General features: G+C 34.7%; 1 protein-coding gene across 3 annotated transcripts in view; it reads left to right on the top strand.

Annotated features, from left to right (window-relative positions):
- The window catches only part of FSTL5 (follistatin like 5), a 252,130-nt gene that overhangs the window by 207,176 nt on the left and 22,291 nt on the right, over window positions 1-22,663 (top strand). For 2 of the 3 annotated variants that reach the window (XM_041479938.1, XM_041479937.1), the window contains exons 10-14: window positions 465-491; window positions 4,722-4,840; window positions 11,293-11,442; window positions 18,202-18,309; window positions 19,874-19,998. In XM_041479938.1, coding sequence (XP_041335872.1) covers window positions 465-491; window positions 4,722-4,840; window positions 11,293-11,442; window positions 18,202-18,309; window positions 19,874-19,998 — 529 coding nt within the window. The remainder of the gene's footprint in view (window positions 1-464; window positions 492-4,721; window positions 4,841-11,292; window positions 11,443-18,201; window positions 18,310-19,873; window positions 19,999-22,663) is intronic. The other variant, XM_041479939.1, reaches the window with a different exon arrangement.

The raw sequence follows: 22,663 nt of genomic DNA, 5'->3' as shown, positions 1-22,663 counted from the left end.
GCATGGTTAAGCTACAGCTATACAGAAAAATATCTTGTGTATATTTTAATTTTGCATATCTCTCTCATAACTATGTTCTGAAATTATTCTTTTCAAAGTCTGAGGTTTAAAGGAAATCATGAAAATTGCATCACCTGTATAATTTATGTGCATGAAAACTGCACATGCTTTTTGTAATGGATTATAAAACACACTCTTGATAATGGTTAATGGAGTGATGGAGTCAGCTTGGAGGGTATAGTGGGAGTGATGGGGTTTACCCTGTACCCAAAAACTGCCATGGCTAATCACAATTTGGTCACATGACACAGAGAACTATTGTTAATTTACTGTTTCCAGTGGTTTTACCTGTAGGAGTGAAACAGAGGTTAAAGCATTATAATTATTTCAGAATTAATGTATCATTTCTTGCTTTCTCTTGTTCATTTGTATTTTCTGTTTTTTCTTTCTCTTACATGCTGCAGTTGCAAACATATTGTGGCGAGAGCAAGGTACTAATGGAGATTACTTTTGTTCATATTTTCTGTAGCGTGATGAAATGCTCATCTGTTGTTTCTTTTGTGTGTGTTTGTGTACCTATGTTTGTTTGTACTCTACAGTTACAGTAATTACCCACCCCCTTGCAACACTGACGAATTTGACTTTAAAAAAAAATTAAAGTGGAAATGAATCCTATAAATGCTCATGCTTTTGTAAACTGCTTTTCTTTTTTGGGAGAGAGAATGAAATAAGTTGTTTACAATTTTCAGGTAATTGTTTAAAGATAAACAACAAGAAGCTCAGATTTAAAATGTAGACCTTTAACTTTTGATTGTTGTCATGGTAAAACTTCTAACCAGTCAGCCTATATGCTGTTGAGATTGATTTTCTTGTATGAATCTGTCTTATTTGACAAAATTATAATCTTAAACAGTTTGAAATTGATATACCTGTTGTTGCTTAATTAAACTAAGCATTTTATTCTTATACTCAGGAAAGGTTTGTAAATAAATGTTGGGGCAGGGAATGGATGTTTGTGATGAACCAAAGGATAAATAAACATAAACATAAATAAAGACATAATCAGGTTTTATTAACATAAAAATCATCATGGAAATATTTTTTACAAGCAAAAGATAGATATGAATTTTCATATCTATGACATGATCGCAAAAATTATCCTCATATTTCAGAAAAATACCATAATCTAAGCGTTCTCTTGAGTTCCCATACTGTTGCTCTAAGTAGCCTGTTCTTCATCTAAAGTTGCAATTTAGGAATTAAAATATTGCAGTAGTAAGAAATTATTTTGATTATTTCCATTGGAAGATTGGTAAAACAAGGTAACAAGTGAATCAAGCTTTGCTGTGAATTCATGCTAGAAATGGTATTTCTATAGACTTTTCAAAAATTTGTTTTTAATTAATTTAAAGATTTAAAAATTTGACATTTCATTTGCCTGTACGTAGTAACCTTTAGCATTCCCAGTGTATTTATAAATATGAACTATTTTTATTTTTTATTCCTGTTCTACCAGTTGCTCAGCTGGTACCAACAGTAATTTCTGTGATTGTAGTGGAGTTCAGCTGAGATCCTCCTGCTCTATTGGACTTGCAGAGTACAAATGATGTGTTTAGAGTTTCATACAATTGCACTGTTAATCTTTAAACTGATGTGCAACAAGTTTGGATCAAATTCTCAAAAGTATGCTGTTCTTATTTCTTGTTGGGAAAGTATCAAGTATGGTTTATCTCAAAACTGAAAACATCATTAGTATCCTCTTGATTTTTTAATTTGTTGTCTTTTCAAGTCTATTTGTTGCTTTCAGTCATTAGAATGCACTTAGGAAAATTTAACTTCTTTGACAAAAATTGCCAATTAAAAACAATAGCTTACCAGAGTGCTTATGGTTAAGACATTCAAATTTCTCTGTGACTAATGTGAAACTAATCAAAAAGCAATGTATAGTAGCAGATTTTGTGTTTCCTAGAGCAGATCTTCTCAATCTCTCTGCATAGAAATGCAGGCCAATCATTGTGTTTCCAATAAATACTGTTACTAATGACAACATTGGAAATATTTTACAAGAGAGCAATACCCTGAAGATGCCAATAAACATCACCATCAGCTCCTCTGGGCCATCCATACTCTGCCATTATCTGTTAGAAAGCATTAACGGATAGGAAGAGAGGGATGGGTGATTAGTAGGACAATCAACATCATGAAACCATACATAGACCTTAGTGCCAAGAGGTATTTCTCTATCAAGTTCACAAAATCTTTATCACAACCACTTGCATCAGAAAATCTGAAAGGACTTTGAAGGTACATGTGTTTACAGTAATAATGTAATATATAAATAAATAGAAATCTATTCATATATATATGTAAAATAATCCCAACCTCCACCATTAAAAAAAAAATATGTTAGCCAGTTTAAAGTATCAATTTAGTCTAAGTAAAGCAAATCTATTTCTCTATTGCTTCTGGTGCTGCATTGAAAATGTGCAGGATTGTATTTAGTGGGAGGAGGGTTGCAAAATTCCCTCCCTTTGAGGGTTCCATCAAAGGAATAGCTCCTGTAGTTCTGAAAAATGGCTTGCTGAGGTGATTAGATATTTATGCAGATTAGATATTTGTACAGGTATCTGTAGCCACTCACTCAAATGAAGAGTTTTGGGTCATAATAAGTTGGAAAGAGGAATTAACTAATTGGATCCAGAGGTTAAGGTTTGTTATATGAACTGACTTCCTTAGCTTGGTATTGAAATGGAAGAAGGACATTTCCTACTGTATGTCCTTCACTGTTTTTGTAGAACAGTTTGGTGAACATTATTATCCAGATTTTGGAAATAAAGCCTTAAAGCTTTGGGCTGTTTATTAGTCATAAATAATATATGTACATTGGAAATGTTACTTTGGAGTATTGGCACCTGAGGTGGAGGTTTTAGAATCCTAATTACCAAATGTCTGGGTCACCTGGGGCTATAATCTGAGCTACTTCCTCACATTCTGGTATTGCTTATCCTGCTAATAACTATAATACATTTCAGCCAGTGAGAGGATGAAGAGAAAACCCTGTTTTGTGCCCAGCCATATTCACATATTCATCCCCAAGGCACGATATGAGTTGCTCAGCTATAGATCTCTACACTGTGTTCATTGGTACAGGCAGCCTAACATCAGTCAGGCTTATCTGCAAATTTCAGCTGTTCTTACATCATGCAATGTCAGGCATTCTCTAAAGAGAGACCTGGACATGCTGTCTCATATAGACTGTGTGGTTTATCTGCATACAAGGCACAAAAGTGCCCACTGGCCAGAGTGGGCATATTGCCCTGAGTACACCCTGTGCTCTGAATAGACAGGACTGGGGAGTTTCCATGAGCCTAACCCTGCTTCTATGTTACACCCAATGCAGCATAGGCAAATTTCTCTCCCAATTTTTGCTAGCCTATTAATAGATAGATCCAATATAAAGTGAGGAAAACCCTGCTTGGAGACTGCTTCTCTTGCTGGGAAAATTTGGTCAGAAATGGGAAATGATTCCACAAGATTTCTTAAAGATAATTGAATGTGTTTGTTCTGGGCATAGCCTGACAACCTTCTATGTATAAAACCTTTAGGGACTGTGTTAGCTATGTGATTCCTAACGGGGACTGGAAACTTTTATGTACGTGTGTACATAAATACATATACATACACAAGCATTCATTCCTCCTACCCCCTCTTGATTTTCTCATTATTTTATTTTTTAAGACCTGTTCTCTCTCTATTAACATTGGTTTTCCCTCAGAATTTAGGATAAGCAGAATTTCAGATTCAAATTTCTTTTTCATGGGTTTCACTCCTCTGTGTTCCTATGCCAAATTTTGTTATCTCAAGTGAAAGCTTAAAAATGTGCATCCATTTTTTTACCATTGTAGCCAACAGTTTAGTTTTCAGAATGGTTATAGTTGTGATTTTATGAGTACTATGGTTTTCTTCAAAGAATTGTATGAATATGAGGGGATCATTCACTATAGCATCCATATAGAAAATCAACAACTGTTGTCTTAGTTGGCACACAGAAAACTAGGGAGACTGTCCTTTTCTGTGGTCATGACCATAATCACAGATACTGTGAGGCTTCATGCTACAGATCTGGTTCCCACCTTCCCCACAAAACTTAGCATCATGTGTTTCAGCAACATTGTGGAAGACGGATTGAATGGTTCGGTAAACACCTATGGCCCTTCAGCATTGGAATCAATATCTGCCCAACTCTGTCTTTCTAATAAAATAAAGAATATTTCCTTTTCTGTCTGAAATATTAAATTTATAACAAAGACTCAGGTCTTCTCTTTTAATGTTGTACAGAAATTATGTTAAGTCCTCCATCCCTAAGCAAAAGTTAAAAAAAACCCCATACATAAATAGAGAATTTATATTAATTTGACTTGAATGTAGATGATTTCACAAGAACACTTTTATTGCTGCAGCTATCAAACTCTGTATTTCTAGATCTGTATTCATAAACACACTGTCTTGCCAATGGAGAAAACTATGTAAAATTCTAAATAATGTAACAATTTTGTTTCAGTTTTACAACAAAAGATCCCATAGGTTTAGCTGTATTACCATTATACACATTAACAAACTGATCTCATACTGAACTGTGATTAGGTTTTTAGTTCAAGACAAGGATTTTCTTTTTTGTCATTATTTAATTTTATACATTTCAATGTGTTTTTGTCCCTAAGGTCTGGGAATTGGGAACATGTTTTATGTTTTTTATGAAGATGGCATCAAAGTAATACAACCAGTGGAATGTGAATTTCAGAGGCATATTAAGCCTAGTGAAAAACTCCTCGGTTTTCAGGCAAGTGGTTTTTAAAAATCTATTTGTAGTGTTTTCTCAATTATAATTTTCTTTACTTAAGGATTTGTTATTACTAGTTCAGTGTTTTTTGCTTGATAAATTATGCCATGTCTTCCGAATGAACAAATAGCTTATAATGGTGATCTCAAAATTTCTTGCATTGTCCTCTATAAAATTCAAACTTTCAGTCCCTCTTTTCTGTTGAATATTCCCTGAATACTTTTACAAACCTTTTCTTTCTTTGGCTGTCTTTCTCCTTTCCCAGTTCTTTAACAGCTCTCTATTTCTGGATTTGTTGTTGGTTTTTTTTAGTCCCCACCAGCTTCCCACCTCCCAGCCACGAGTTTAAGTTCATCTTAGTGAATCAGGGATTGATTCTCTCTATATTAAATATAGGATCTTCTGGGGAGCGGGGAAGTGTTAATGGTTTCTTTTTCTTCACTGGATGTTTGTCTATATTAAACTCGTGAGGCAAATCTCTGTCCTGGTAAACACGCTCTCAGCTTCCACAGAAGTTAGTAGAGATGATTGATGCTTTGGTTCCAACTTAAAATTCATATAAGTATTTTCAATAACTTTACTGTTAACATATTTATAGCTGATTTTTCAAATTCCTAGAATTTATGATATAGTTTCCCTGAGTAGGATGCATAAAAACACTAGTGTATTCTTCACTTCCATTTATTCTTGTGATGTTTTTCCTTTACTGCTAATCAAATTGCTAGCTGACATGATGCATGCTCCCACAGGAACACTTGGTACTAGTCACTACATTAAGACTTACTCTATATGATATATCAGCTTTCAAAAATAGTAACTTTTTCTCATTTGGATTTGAATGAGTGACCTTGAAATATATACTAAGCATTGAGCTTTACACTTTGGGTTTTTTTTTCTCTAATGCTTCAATGACAGCAGAGCTAGAGCTGTCTCAATGGAATTTTCCTCTTCTGTTATGATTATTGATGTCAAAGGCTGCTGTACTCAGCAACAAGATTTATTTTAGTGTGAATAATTATGCTTTGAACAGCTAATCATACCTTGATTTGTGCTGCTTAAGTGAAATTAGGTTGACACAGTCAAAAAATAAACCAAAAACTTTTTTTAATGGCTGTTTAATTAAAAAGCTGATTATGTAAGAGGTCTGTTAAAATTGTATTGATCTAAAGTGCAGCCTAGATTTTAAGAGTATTTTTGTTGAAGTGTGTCAATAATAGGATGAATAGATAAAATTTGTTTCCTTTTGCAACCTTTCAAAACTGGAGTATCATAATAAGTGTATCTTCTTGGGGGAGAAAAAAAAAAGAAAAAAAGGAAAAGCCCAGGAAAGTAGACAACTTGATAACTTTTATTCTGAAGTTTTTTTAAGAAACTTTTTTTAAAAAATATTTATTCTACTCCTTTGAAGAGTATCATATGTTCCTCAGGCCTCTTTGGAAAGTCTGTTTCCTCTGAATAGTAATAATAATAATAAAATAACCTAGTTCTGTCCCAGGATCAGCTTTTTATCAAGTTCAGCATGTGATTGCTTAGTGGTAACAGTTCTTTTCATAAATTGATGGTTAGTAATTCGCTTTGGCTCTGCCATATACTTTTACTAATCAGAGATGTTGCTAAGTATACCAAGCATATTTTGATGTAACTTTACACAGCCCTTCCCATTAGGGCATCTCCATGACTTAACTATTAACATATTTTTAATAAAGGAAACATGTGCTTGCTTAAACCTCTCCCATTTCTCATTTTTTTACACTTCTCTGAACTGGCTGTTCTAGTGAAAAGTAAAACCACAGGAGAGTTGTTTATTGCCAAACAGTTGCTAAAGCATAGGAACATTTCTAAATTCAGCAGTGCAGTTTAGATAATAGAAAATGTCTGGATATTGCACATGACACGGCAGTGTTCCTCCACAGGTTTCCTGTTTGTCTGTCAACAAACCTGAACTGAGTTTCTGTAAAAGAATGAGCTCAGGTGTTTCTACACAATATTGCTCTGTATTGTGTACAGCACTGCAGTACTTATACATGTACATATTTAGGTATGTTAATTTTGCTAAAGGTAAATATATTTTCTCACTTGCTATATACTTGAGAACCCTTATCTAAATATTTAATTACCTCTTATGCAACTGAGTGTCAATACAGGAAAACTCTTCGGTGTATATCTAGCATGAATCATTTAGACTCACTGTGTTTAAAGTGAAGCAAAAGATTTAGTGCTTTACTGGATGATCATGGGTCACAGAAATTGTAAAGACCTCCTTCTTCTCCTTCCCAGAGTCTCCTAAATTACTTGAATCTTCTTAATTCTCAAGTGCAAGTAGAAATTTATTAGTCTGATATTAGTCTTTCTAGATGCATAGGGACAAAAATAAACTGATTTCTATTTTCTGATATATCTTGTTGCTTAGTTAGACCAGCTTTGACAGCTGTTTGTTTAACCTGTTGTTAAATAGATTCTTAACCATGGTTCAAGTAGAGTCTTTCACCTGTTGAAACACCTCATCATTGTGAAGTGCTTGGGACATTTTCCTTACTAGCATTCAACCTCTGTTTATCCTCTGCAATTTAATATTATCCAAAGATTTAATTTCTAAATCTTATGCAAAAGTGTTTTTCTTTTGCTTTCACTATGAATCCCAATTAGAATAATTATTTCCAGTGACTTGGAAAAAAGCAATTGAAACAGATGCCTTTTGGAGACTAATGAAAAAATCCTTTTGGCTTCAACATAAAGCTGATTTTCTGTTTATTACAAGAAGTAGCACATAATGGCCAAATTTCAGTAAAATATGCCATCTCACATTTGAATATCTGCTGGAGGTCAGAGCAAAACACTTCATTTCATAATAATTAATGTGACTACATGGCATACCAATATTTCCACGGGAAATTAGATTGAAGCATACTTTGTAGTCCACATAAACTGCCTTGGTTTACACTCTTGCAGCACAAAAAGTGTATTAAATGCTAAGCTTTGTTTGTAAAAAAAAAAAAAAATGTTAAAAAAACAAATCCAGTCTGATTTTTAGTAGAGAATGTCAAGAAAACAATGATTTAATGTAGAAGAGGTGATACATAAATTCATGTCTTGAAACTTGCACTGCTGCAACCTGTTGGTATGATCTTAGCCAGCCATAGCATAGCTGGACATTTCATTGCTCTGCCTAAAGAGTTTGACTCACATCCTGTTAAAGCACTGAGGACCCTTGCAGTAAGTGTAAGTTAATAAGCACAGAATTTGCACGTAGAAATCTGCAAGTACATGTTTCCTCTTGAGATTTTCTTGCCCCAGACTATCTTGAAAAACTTTCTCTAAGGATTTATTTTCCTCCATCTGCTGACTTGTTACAGAGTAAGTCACTTTTTGATTAAAAAGTCTGGGAGGAATACAACAATGAGGTAAATTAATGTTTTATCAGATGGTAACTTTTTTTCTTTTTCAGAGAGAATAAATTAGGAAAAAGTAAATTGCTTACATTTTAATTAGAAGTAGAAAATGGTGGGTTTATGCTTATATTTTAAGGAGAAATAATTTTAACCAATTACCCAACCACTGGGGATATTAATATGGAGCTTCAGAATAACTGCCTGTAGTGTAAAAGAAGTCCAAACTGTCTAATGAGCTAAATGTTATATTTTCAAAAGCAAGATTTCAGTTCTGTTGAAATAGCTACAGATAAATGTAGATTTGAATAACTAGAGAAGCAACCACATAAACCAGTTTATACTTGGAAAAACACTCTGTTTTGGATATGAGAATTGTGGTGCATTTTCACTGTCACATTGAAAAAAAGGTTTTTGCTTTTATTTTTTCAGTCTTTTCAGGCAAGATGAGAATTGGCATTGGATTATAGAAATTTATGACAAATTGTAAAATATTTTAGAACCTTTAAAGTATATTTGTATATGTAGATATGTATATGTGTGGTTGTGTATATATATATGTATATATGACTACATTTGTACTGGTCTTACAGAGAAAAAAAATCTTTAAAAATACACTTCTGAATATTTTAGACTCAGATTCAGAAAAATGTATAAGGCAGTAGCTCATGTCTGGATATAGCTATGAGTGCTTAAGTTAGAGTATTTTGCTATTCTGCTATACATCCCACAAAGGCAGGTGGAATCATTTACACTAATCTCTATTTTGTCTATGATGCCATGTGAAAGAAACACAGATTCCTTCAGCAGAAGTCAGCGCTATTTTTGAATAATATTTTGAATATATCCTTGCAGAATTCAGTCCCAAAAACTCATGTAAATTAATGTGAATCCCTGAGAGAGAAATTAAAATCATGTCCCTGTGTAGATTTGTTATGAACAATTTGTAGATTCATTGTTTGAAGGTGCTCACTCTGAGGAATAAGAGGATGGTGTAGAACAATCTAGATGTAGCTATCTGTTTAGATAAAACATGGAACTAAGACAGAGTATATTTAGAATAAATATAAAAAATAATGAGGTCAGTGAAACAACCTTCCACTTGAAGTGACAATTACCCAGAAGGCAAATGACGATAGATCACTGATATGATGATTGTACATCATGTCGGAGACATACTTGCATATGTTGACTTTATGCAACAATGAAAAGCATTTAGCTACTTCTAAGAATGAAAATCCCATTTGTCCCATGCCTGTTATTCCTTAAAAACCCAGATTTTTAACTTCTCACTTTGATCTTCATGGCTTTTTATCAGCACAAACTAAATCTTGCTTGTTACTTATTTCTAAGTTCTCCTGAAGTTCCTGATGATGTACTATCACACGGTACCTGAGTTTAGTAACCTTTCCTTATCATACGATTCCTGAAAGACCTTCCCTTTGTTGAGGTTTAAGAACATGTAAAAGCAAGCAGTGGGTTTCAGTCTTCTGCAAAGAAACTCCCTTTTTTAAAGCTGGAAATTTATTTATTTCTTCTTTTGACATATAAAGATTGAGTGTATTTTGGAAAATGTAGAGGCACAGCAGGAAAAGAATGTTGATGACACAGAAAAGGAAGTGTCGAAATGCATCATCCTCTTGAAGAGCATTGCTTGGTGCCAGAGATGGTGTTCTGCCACACAATGTTTCCTGTGCCTTTTAAAAGGCATTTGGTGCTTAGAAACAGAATTCTTGTTTAAGAGCTCATCACATCTTGCTGCTCATTCTACATTGAGTCATTATCTGCTGACATATCATAATTATTTTCACAGCGGCCAGTTATGATGTATCAGGCAGAGCATTCTAAATTAGGAATAAGCAGCAGATAAGTGGTAAAAAGAAATAATACTTATGATTTGGTAAAATTGTTCCTTGTGATGCAAAGAATTTAAAATAAGAGGCAAAAGAAGAAAAGGTCAGGAAAACAAAAACACTTGATACATCCTGTACTTTTCCAAGTAGAGTTTTCAGGTCCATATTTTTAAATAATTGTAATGTCCATTATAGGAAAGAAATCATGCTATTTCTTAAATGGAATTTTCACATATAGTACTATATTTGACTAAGGAACATTTAATTTTGATAAAACCAAGCTTTTTCTGGGAGAAAGTATTCACAAATAGGTACTTAAATACATGATGATTGGCCATATATTTCTACAAATCAGGAATAGTGAGTATGTAAACTCCAGTTAGCAATTTTGACTGAGAGTGTATAGTTATATGTATTATGAAATATCAGTTCACTGAAGTGAGCAGCTTTTTATTTTTTTCAAATTCGTCCTTTTGCGGGAATGGAAGGGCAGAAAGGGAATGAATGGCAGTAAGAAGACATTTGGTATTTATTGGGTTTAACTTAACTAGTAAGATAGGCCATGAGAATGTCTTATGGCAGAGGTTGCCACACTTCTTGATCTTAAAGCAACGTATCAGTACTCCAAGTGACCAAATCTGAGTGCTGCTTTGCCCCTATGCCGTGTGACAATTTGCACCACACCACCTCCCCTTTCTGTTCATGTGTACACCATCATCTCCCCAGTTACGTATTTGCCTGGCTTACTGCTGTGCTCTCATGGCAGGGTAAGCCGTGCCTGCACTGCCTCCCTTTGCAGGGCACTGTGATGCTGCTCAGGTGGGAGCTGCCAGCTCCCAAGCACTGTCTCTGGTTTGGTTTTCTGGTTTTAATGTCTCCTGCCCCTTGCTCACTTTATTTCTACATGTGTGTTTTTTTGGTTCTTTTTCAACTTGGTTTCTTTCTCGGGTCAACAGTACTTCTTGAATTTCTAGAAAACATCCCAAAATTTGGTGTATGAATTATTTTATAGTGCTGGTGAGTTGTGGTGCTTACAGATGCAGTTTGGCTAACATGAGTTTATGTCCTAGGGTCAACTGTCCTTTTTCCTTCCCTACATTTTCTGAGGTTTTATTTTACAGTTAAAAAATAAGAAAGTGGGTATAATTTGTTATTCTATTGCATTGTTGACTGTTTTGATTCTCATACTTTTCCTGTTTCTGTTGAATTATAGGATGAAGTTTGTCCCAAAGCAGATGGTGATCCTGTTCAGCGGTGTGTTTGGGCAACTGCTGTTAATGTAAAAGACAAGTTCATATATGTGACTCAGCCCACACTTGACAGAGTTCTCATTGTTGATGTACAGTCTCAGAAAGTAGTACAGGTATTCATGTCTCATTTTTAAAGTTACTGTTTAACTTAGACAATAGGATATAAGACTTTCCTTCATATTTCAGAAACAGAAATACAGTTATCTTGAGAGTAAACACATTATTTGGAAAAAAGTTCACCTACTTTCAACATTTAGCAGCAGTTTCTGTTTAGCAACTGTTCTTCTCAATAGACAATTGTAAGGAAGATAATATGAAAATAGCTTTTATAAATATTATTTGAGTAGTTGAGAAAATTAGTTTTTTCAGAAGTTTCTGACTGGAGGTACCTTTCACTCTAAAACAATGATTGGCTAAAAGAGTCTCTTATCCCAAGATAAGGATGAGTCTATCAGTTTTGACAGAAAGGTCAGGTTTGACTACAGAATGTGGAGGATTTACTCTGTCACTCTGTCACTGTTACTCTGCTTTTAGACAGAGAAATTACGGAAATTACAGTAAAAATAAGCACCACCCTTAGCTAAGACGAGAGAATTTGAATTCAAACTTGGTCTCTAGTCCTCTTTCTTGGTCTCTGGCATTCTGGAGTATCTACTTAGTGAAAATAATTCTTTGAGTAAAAGAGAGAAATCAGTGCTATGCTACAGCCATTAATACAGTCGTAGAGCTTGAGCAAAACCAGGTGTGGTGTGTTCACCCTGACTGGAGGCCAGATACCACCAAAGCCACTCTACCACTCCTCTCTCCAACTGGACAGACCAAGATAAGGTTCATGGGTTGAGATAAGGGAGGGGAAAGATCACTCACCAATTACCATCACAGGCAAAACAGACTTGACTTTGGTAATAAATTCAGCTCATTTTCCTACCAAAATCTAAGTAGAATAATGGATATTTTAACAAGTCCTAAACATCTTACCCAGTGCTCCCTCCTTCCTGTGCTTAGTTTTATTCCTGACTCTCTGCCTCCTCCCCCACCAGCAGTGAAGGAGATGAGGAATGGGGGGTCAGTTTGTCACATGTAATTTCTGCTGCTGCTTCTTCCTCAGAGAGAGTAGTCTTTTCCCTTCTCTTGGTGGGCCATTCCCATGGGAGACAGTCCTCCATGGACTTCTCCAGTGTGATTCTTTCCCATGGGCTTCAGTTCTTCACAAACTCCTCCAGTGTAAGTCTCTTTCCATGGGATACGGTCTTTCAGGAAAAGATTGCTCCATGTTGGGTCCCGTGAGGTCACAAGTCATGCTAATAAACCTGTTTCAGTATGGGTGCCTCTTCACAATTTCACAGGTCCTGCTAGGAGCCTGCTCCAGTATAGGCTTCCCATGGATTCAGAGCCTTCTTCAGGCATTCACCTGCTCCAGTGTGGGGTCCTCCAGGGGCTACAGGTGGATATCTGCTCCACCCCAGACCTCCATGGGCTGCAGGAGCACAGGTGCTTCACTGTGTTCTTCACCACAGGCTGCAAGGGAATCTCTGCTGGCTCACCTCAAGCATCTCCTGCCCCTTCTTCTCCACTGACCTTGGGCATCTGCAGCGCAGTTCCTCTGACATATTCCCACTCCTCTCTCATCTGGTTGCTAGCACAATAGCACTTCTGTGCATCTCAGCTATCTTATCCCAGAGGTTCTACCCCACCACTGTATAGCTATGATAATTTATTAAAAATCCTTTGCTAGGATTTTTTCCCTCCTGAGAGCTGAGGGCCTCAGGAAAGAAATGTAAACAATTACTATCTGCTGCTGTGGAATGCAGCAGGTGCATGTTCCATTGGTCCATGTGGATTGTTTTCCATTGATGACCAATCACAGCCATCTGTGCCGAGGCTGTGAGCAGTCACAGGATTTTGTTATGCATTCTATTCTATTCCTATTCTTTGTAACCTTCTGATCTTTCTTTTCTCTCTGTTCTTTTACTATAGTTTTTATATAGTATTTTAATACAATATATAAAATAATAAATCAACCTTCTGAGAAAACAGAGTCAAACCTCATGTCTCCATACATGGGGTGTTCACCTCAACACCACTGATTGACTGGATATTGGCCAGCAGGGAGTCTGTGCTGGCACCAGCTGGCATAGGCTCTGTTGGACATGGGGGAAGTGTCTGGCATCTTCTTACTGAAGCCACCCTTATAGCTCCCCCCTGCTACCAAAAGCTTGTCACACAAACCCAGTGCACCAAGGTACAAGGCAGTGTTTTTAGTATCATCATATTTATAGGAATCAGGTGTTCCTTGGCTATATAAAACACTTTTTAAAAATTTTTATTAGAAACCTAATTGTTAATAAAAAAACACACTTAAATAGAGCTTTTCTTCTTACCTTTTGGTTTTCTCACTGATAAGTAAATGGAAAATCTTTAAAGTATAGATTATATGTTAGGCTCCAGGGAGACAGTATTGTGTCCTTTCAGTACTTAAAGGGGACTTAAAAAGAAGTTGGAAACAGATTTATTAATAGGGACAGTAGAAATAGGCAAGGAGTAATGGTTTTAAACTAAAAAAAAAAGGTAAATTCAGACTAGATATAATGAAGACATTTTTTATAATGAGGTTTGCAAAACACTGTCAGAGGTTGTGCAGAGAGGTGCTACAAGCCCCATCCCTGGAAACCTTCAAATTCAGTTTAGATGGGGCTCTGAGCAAACTGATCCAGTTGAAGATGTCCCTGCTCACTATGGAGGTTTTGGACTAGATGACTTTTAAAGGTCCCTTCCAGCTCAAACTATCCCATCATGTAAGTACACACATGTGTTCTATACAGGCATATAACATTTAAAAATAAATAACAAAATTTCATTTATAAAATTGCATGAATTTAAAAAATAGTTTCAATACTTTTGCCTACTTGAAACACCTGCTTTCTGAATTCTGTGTCAGCTGACTCAGATATGGCTTCCTCAAAGCTTGAACTGTCCAAATGGTGGCAAGGACTTATAAAATATTTTATTCAAGAAGTTAATAATAAAAAGGTAGTGTTTTTTTTTTAACTTAATTTTACCTTTGCATATTAAAATAGAAATAAAATGAGTGGGTAATGAATTTTTTTTTTCTGAAAACTATATTTTTTACAACCAGTCTGACCAGTTTGATATATTACTTCAGGAACACAGAGTAAAAACCCACAGTCTCAACACACTCCACAAATTTGAAGGACTGGAATATCTGGCAATATTTTCCATGGTCTCTGACTGACATTCAGGTGTCAATTTCCTTTTCTCCACAGGAGGGACAAAATATCAATATAATTGCATTTATTAGCATTTATACTTCAGTGTTAAAAGCACATGATTCCTCTTGAGCTCACTGAAAATAGGTTTTAATTCAGGTTTTATGAAATTTGTTCACTGGTAGGCTCTTCTAATTTGTCTTTAGTTACAGTATTTATTGTTTTAAATATGTAAAAATATATATAACTTTACCATTAAAAAATTGCAGAGACACTTACTGCAAACATGTATGTTAATTAAAAAGTAAAATTCAGTAAATTAACCACTAATTAAAAGTTCAGCCCTTCCCCAGAAATATGTAAAGCAATTGTGCAGCTTTTGAATGACATTAGATTGTTCTATCAAAAAAAAAAATTCAAGTTTCTGTAATGAACTGAAAAACAGATTTACAGAATGCCTAAGTATAGAAAAGAGCTTTGTGCACTAAGTCTGTGCTACTTAGTAAGTATATTGAGTTAAAACCAGGATATTCCAGAAGCTTTCATGTTATTCTGTGGGAAAAAAAAACCCACCACTTTCAAAGGAATCTTATTTTGAGGGATAAAATAGCATTGCTTTTCCCCTAATTTAATAATAACTAGGTTATGAACTAAGGGAAGTCTAGAATTAAATTTACTCCAGCTGTGGAAAACTTTTGCAGGAATGGAAGTCTTGGTTTTGATGGTTCTAGGTGTTTAAGTAATCATAATGGATTATTTTTTCATTTCACAGTAATTAACGAAGATTTTTGGTGACACAATATAACCAGTTTAACCAGGCATAAATAAACCAGGCAGTTTAACCAGATAAATAAATTAAACCAGATGTGTTACTGTCACTTTTGAACACCTAAGTAGAATTTCTACTATTTGTTACTGATCGGAATGCTACTTCCTAGGATACTCTTAGCCAAATACATGGGAAAAGTACAAGGGGACTTGTTCTGTGTCCAGCTTACCCATGCCATTATTCAAAATAGACTTAAAAAGCAAGCAAAACCAAACAAAACAAAAACAGAGATAAAAATAACAGTAGTTGCAAACAAATAAATAATGAAAGCATAAAACCTATACTATTTTTTACATATAAGATAAAACTATGAAAAGTAAAACCACTGTTGATTCACAGGTGGGTTTTAGAATTGAAATAAGGCTAATTTGGAATGTAGTAACAAGTCAAGAGGTTCTTTGTTTAGCATTTCTTAAAACACGCATAGCTCTGTCTTCTTGTCTTTTAAAAATAAGCACTTATTTCCTAGCTTTATTTTTGGCAAGCAGGCGGAATGTTCTAACCATTACATGTTGCTCTATTCATATGATATGCACTTACAAAAACACTTTTACAAACAGGAAGCACAGAAGGGAATTTAGATTTCCAGATCAGTCTATTTTCATTACGTAGAGTACTGCCTAGCACAGAGTAAAATAAAGATATAATTAATTCTTGGAAAATAGAAACTCAGCTCATAAATGTTCAGAAATGAGAGCATTTTTCTTGTTAGACTGCCTTTTTCCTGAAGATCATAATAATACAGAAGATATCACCTTCATACATGTACAGGTGCATTAACTATTTCTAGTCTACATCTTAATAAGAAAGATGTCTAAAAAGAAAGTCTGTGTTCTTAATAAGAAGTCACCTTGCAAAAAAAAGCACATAGGCTAGTGGGAATAAATGTGGAGATAATTTCATATTTTAAAAGCAGGAGCGCTCTAATGAAACTTCCATCACTGTGCAAAAACCCAAAAGAAAATTAAAAAATTATTTGAAAGGACTTTTAAGTGTGTAAAAATAATGTTTATTTGGTTTTGCTTATTACAATGTTTTCTCTGAAGTACTACTATACATGTTATTCCTTTCTACTATGAAAGTTAATGTAAAAGGTGTGCGCATACGTGACAACTAGATTTGAAGTTGATTTTTTTATGACAGGTATATTTATCAAAGTGAGTACTTTAGAGGATTCTATAGCAGACTAAATTGAAATGTAGTGGAAATATGGATGTTGTATCTTTAGAGATTTATATAGAAGGAGACTTTTTGACTTATCCAGGTAATTCTCATTCTAAAGTCAAGGGAAGCATTTGCTTTCCTTTTTAAATTCTTGAAAGCAGGAATTGTGCAGTATTGCATAGCAGCGCACCACTAAGTGGGATGACTTAGAGGCTGAAGTAAACAGAATCATCATCCTTCAGTCCTCAGTGTGCTGCTGGCAGATCAGCCTGGTCAGCTAGAAACAGCTGTGAAAGTCTGCTTCTGAGATGCTTAACTCCTTTTTGCTGCTGGCTTCCCTCTAGGGAGCTGTACTGCCTGTGCCTGACCCTGCAGGCAATTCCTTCTGCTCCTCCTGGCTGTGCCACGACCCCAGCTCTGAACGCAGCTGGCAGTCCTCTGGCACAACATGTATGGGTCAGACCTTTGTCTGGGGAAGCCAAAGGGAAATTTGACATGCCTTGACAAATTAGCTATACAACAGTTCAAGTATTATTTTAAACAACTTGTTTTCTAGCATGTAGCATAAAGAAGTTATCAAACACAAATGACCTTTTTCAAGGGGTAACTTGTGATTTTAAATGAGCCAGTGAGCATCCTGGCTTCATTTTCCATTTTCAAAAGGAAAAACTAATTCTGCTTAGATGAAGTGGTCGCTTGCAACACCTCAGGAGTACAGTTAAGTATCATCAGCAGTCTCAGCCAGCCATTAGTGCATTATCTTGAGGATCTACATCATTAGTTTAAATTAGGTTCACTTAATTAGCCAGCTGGTACTCTCCTTGACACACTGATAAACAAGCTGTGCTTTACAGTTCTGTAATGGTAAGACTAAAAACCAATTTCCACCTATTTTTTCTTCTTAAATGATGAAAATAAAAAAGTAATCCCCCCACTTGTTTAGCCTGTGCATAGCATTTCTTAATCGAATTGTTCTCCTATTTAATATCTCTGAATCCTTCAGTTTTTGTAACAAAGGAAGTTTAGAGCTCAGCTGTCTAAAAGGTTCATGGTCTCAAGTGACAGTGCTTAAAGTTGTAGGGAAAACACATTGGTTCTGATCACAGGTCTATGAAAAGTAGCAACTGTAATTGGAAAACACATGAAAACAATCCTTCCTACTTCAACAAAATATGCACATTTTAACAGATAGGAAGTTTTGGGTGCAGGAACATCATGTTGATTTTTTGCAGTAACATCTTCCATTAATTCCAGTATGTGGCTTGTGAATACTCTTCGCTTTTTAACCATTTTTTGGTAAATGGTGTATTTTTTCAACCAATACATATAAAGTGAGAGTGATGTCAGGGAAGGAAGATAAATAGTTTTGTACTTGATTAAAAACCTTTGTTTTCAACTTGTTAAAGGCTTCAGTATAATGTAGTTTTGATACCAAGTGTTAGAGCACATAATAAATAAAAAACACACTTTCAGCAATTCAGTAACTCTGAATTAAACAGAGGGCTGTTTCAGCAATTGACAACATAATTCCTAAATACAGTCTGAAAATATCTGAAAATGCATATCTACTCATCATTTTCATTCAAGTATATATATTATGTTTCCTTTGAAAATGTGACAAACAGAGGATTTCTTTTCTTATTCTATTTCAGGCAGTGAGTACAGATCCTGTTCCAGTGAAACTACACTATGATAAATCACATGATCAAGTCTGGGTGCTGAGCTGGGGAAACATGGAAAAGAATTCACCAACTTTACAGGTGAGGTGATCACATTGATTATATGTAAGGAAATATGGACAGGCTGAACGTTTGTGTAATTGCAATGTGTTGCATATTTTCCTTTAGGTGTTATTATCGTGACCCTAGCAAGGGCAGAGAAATGATTTTAGGTAACCAGAAAACAAGACAAACAACTGACCTCACCAAAAAGTTAATGATTATTTGCAAGACCCTTAGTTTGAACTGACAGTGGCAAATTGATAGAAGGATAAGGAATGCAGCTGAAAACAGCAGCATGTTCTGTACTGCCAGTCTTTTGAGAGCAAACTGTTGCTGTTCATGGTATTTCTGTCCCTAATTAGAGGATAAACTGGAATTTAGACATACTTCCATTTCATTAAGGTCATATTGACATTCTGGAGGTGTCAAGCTCTGTCTTTATTGGGGTTTTTTCACACGAAAGACATTAAAAATCTTGATTTTTCCCATACTTTGGAGCAGTGACAAACCTAGGGGCAGTCGCTAAAGAAACATCTCAAGAAGCTGTACTTACCTTTCTACTTTTTTATTAATTTCTGTTCCTTAGTTATAGTAACCCCCTGAGACTGTGATAAACAACCTTATATCATAATTTAAAAATTCATTTTTTATTTGTTTTAATTTTCCTCAGAAATTAATGAAATCCTTATGCATTTAATATATACTTATATATAACAAAAAAATTAGAGAAGTTTTAAAAGCAAAATTAGTAACATTTGGAATCACCTTTTCAGCACCTACAGACCCTTAATAACTTTGAGCAAGCAAGGTAATCTGTGGAAGTTTAGTTACCACTCCTCCCCAGAACTGATAATTGAGTCAGTCTTATTATATTTTAAAGTGGCTGATCATCCTCACCCTTGTTTTTAATTACAGTATAGATAATAGATTGTCTTCTTCTCTAAAAAAAAAAAAAAAAAAATCCACTCTTAAATGCATATATATGAGAAGCATTGTGGCTATCATAGGGAATTGTCTTTTATTCACCCATAAACATTTGCTTCAGAGACGGTCCAAGATTTTGGGATTTGAATAAAATTGGTTCATAACAATTTAAGTAGTATGTAAACTCAGTTCAGCTTGCTCTTCTGAAATATGTCTGTGCTATGTTGAATTATGTCATGATTGGTGGGAACTGGGAGTATGCATAGCCATATGTTCCAGTGGATTTGTTGATAGCATCTTTTCACTCTGGCTGAAGTGTTTAAAAATTTAATCTCACTCTAAGATCTAGTGTAAGAAAAAAGATAAACAAAAAACTTAGTTTAAACTAAAAACTGTTAAGGGCTTTAGTAATGTAAATGAATAAATATGGATTCAGGATTGATAAAAAAAAGATGAAGGGGAAAAATAAGTATGAAGACTAAGTTTTCCAGTATGTAATAGTTCTCTGGAATCTGTAATGTTGATCAGCTTTATTCACTGTTATTTGCATTCCTTTTCTTGGTAACATGGAAAAGACAACACAAGAGAATACAGAGGCAATACTATATTCATTCATTTGGATAGAGATTTGACTTTTAAAGAGTACTTCTATAGTTTGTGCTGATGTTACTTTGTGCAGGTGATAACACAAGCCAGTGGGAGCGTTTCTCATCACACAATCCACACTCAGCCTGTGGGGAGGCAGTTTGACAGAGTGGATGACTTCTTCATTCCAGCTACAACCCTTCTCATTAGCCACGTGCGGTAAGTTTCTCTGAATGTAGGGAACGTCGGGTTGTCTTTGTGTTCATCCTAAGAACACGTTCTGGCTATGACAGAACTGAACAATTTGATCAGCTGGATTTTAAAAGACATATGGAACACAGAAAGAGAGACTGAGGAAAACAGGACAACACTTAACACAGGCATAAAGCAGAGCTCTCCCCAAGACCTCTTTGAGGAAAATCTATTTTTCTTCCTCAAAAAACACTAGTAAGGATGTGATATATAATTTTCTTTCCATGTTTTTTTTTTTCTCTGTAATATTTCTACCTCTAGGTATTGAATAATTCTGCAGTCTAGGATTTTTTCATCTGAGTATTTAATTAATGTGTATTAGTAGTTTGTATGTTTAAAACTTCCAAGTTTTTTTGCAAGCTGACACAGATCCATTTCACCTCAAAACAGCTCTGCCAACAATTATCCATTATTTATTCTGATATTCCAAGTTCAGGTTTCTATAGGAAAATCTTCATTAGATAATCTTTACTGTCATCATTCTGTTCTAGCAAAATTCTCAAATTACATGTGTAAATAGACATCTCCATTAAAAAGGACAGAATTTCTGATTGTGGTGAGTAGTAGTCTTTTAAATGTGAAAACATGCAATTCAAAATTATTTTACAACTGATTTTAGAATTCACTCTGTATGTGCCTGGGAAGAATCTAATCTTCTTTATCAAAGAACGTGTGGCTTCTTCTAAGGATGTTATTGATGAGAGATACTATTTTTTCTATTTCCTACAAAACTCTAAACTAATAAGTAAGTTAGCATATGAAATTTAAAAATAAATGTATAGATTAATATACCTGAATAATAAATTGACTCTTAAGTACCACTATTACCATACTTCTGGAACTGAGTAGATAAACTCCTGTTGTGTCCCTGAAGTAATCTGTTGTCCTCGCATTCAGCCATAGAAAAATATTAAATTTCTGCTGTATTTGGAACAGATATGTGTTGTGAGGACAAAAATTACTGTTTCATAAACTATCAGGTACTAGATGTACTGCCCAAACAGAACTTACGTTAAGATACTTTCATGTTCAAGTAAATAGGAAAAGAGGACCATGGATAGGGATAAACATCATTCTAGGAGGGAAATCAGCACTGGGAAAAGAAAAATAGAGACAGTCCAAAACTAGTGTTGGATTTGCCTTGTCTAACTCAGACTATTTTAGGTTGATATTTTGCCCAAATAGGTCAAGTAGGCACTTCCTGCTTTGCATGTTACCTTCAGCTGCTGAGTAATTTCACATGTCCTGTATGCAACTCAACAGAAAATAGAATGAAAGAATAGAAGAAAACACATGGGAATAAAAAAATGGCTATGAAATCAATTGAATACTGAAAGAATAAAATCCGACAAGTGCCTGAAGATATATAATAAACATGTACATCAGTTCAGGCCTAGTAAAATATTTTTTTGTTTTGTTTGTTGCTTGTTTTTTTGGTTTTGTTGTTTTTGGGGTTTTTTTTTAATATTCACATGCCAGATAAAATTGCCGAGACTGCCAAAATGCCAGAAGAAAATTCCTGGTCTAACAAAAATGCCTGTGGTAGTTTGTCCACTGCTAAACCCATAGGTTTGGGGAGTTTAATGAACAAAATCAATCTGGTGTTATCAAATAATGAACTTAAGGGAAATGCTATTAATTCCTAGTGCCTTTTCTAAAAAGAAAATTTAAAAAACACTATGTAGACAAATACAGTGATTTTCTTTCAATGTATTCTTCAAGAGCTGTTTATGTTAATCAGTTGTTGAAGAATTTGTCTTCCATAACATCTGGCCTGCAAGTACCTTGCTTTTTTTGTTTAAATTAGAATGCAATATGTGAACAATGTTACGGGAAAGATTTAAAATTAACTGTATTCATAAAATTAGTAGTGATATAGAAAATCCCAGTCTATTAAAGTTAATATGACCAGTCAAAAAAAAAAATCCCACTCAATCACAGCATGTGTTTCTTAAGGCTGTTAGGCAACAAACATAAAGCTTGAGTTTATTATTCCTGGGAGTGTATAACAACCAGGGGAGTAATTTATAAGCATGAATTGCAAAAAACAGCTAAGAGGGAAATAACCCCACTGGCTAAGTTGGCTGGTGTAGTTAATTGCCCAAGGGCCCTATTTGCTCTTTGTCAGAAATAATTCCCTTTAACCATGCAACACCAGCCCCTTTCAGAAAAATGACAACTTTCTGTAACTAGGTGCATTTGTCACTTGTAAACTAAAATTTAGAATGATGAGGCAGAAGACGGCATGCATGGCCTACCAAATTAGCATCCAGAACTAAACACACTGTCCAAATAAAGGCAATTCTAAGCAAAAAAAATTATATCACTTAAAGGAATTAAATAACTTTCCTAACAGCTAGCACAAAACATCTGATACCATCTGCAGTGTATTACTATCTACAGCATATTCTGTCCAGTAGGTTGACTTGTTGACACATAGAAGCAAAAGTAAAGGCAAATAATCTAAATCCATAATGAGTGGAGGTTTTTTTAATTTTTAGTAATAGCTAAAGTGGTAATTTCTAATAGTATGTATATAAGTATTTAAAATTTATTGCAAAATAATTTATTTAAGAAGTGGTGGAACTATACTTTTGATTTACCTAGGTCAGTTATTTTTATATATGAAAAT

Source organism: Pyrgilauda ruficollis, unplaced genomic scaffold (genome assembly GCF_017590135.1).
Source record: "Pyrgilauda ruficollis isolate IOZ18807 unplaced genomic scaffold, ASM1759013v1 scaffold5, whole genome shotgun sequence".
In the NCBI taxonomy this organism is placed as follows: Eukaryota; Metazoa; Chordata; class Aves; order Passeriformes; family Passeridae; genus Pyrgilauda; species Pyrgilauda ruficollis.
Note: the sequence above shows the minus strand (reverse complement) of the source record. Positions and strands in the feature narration are given on the sequence as shown.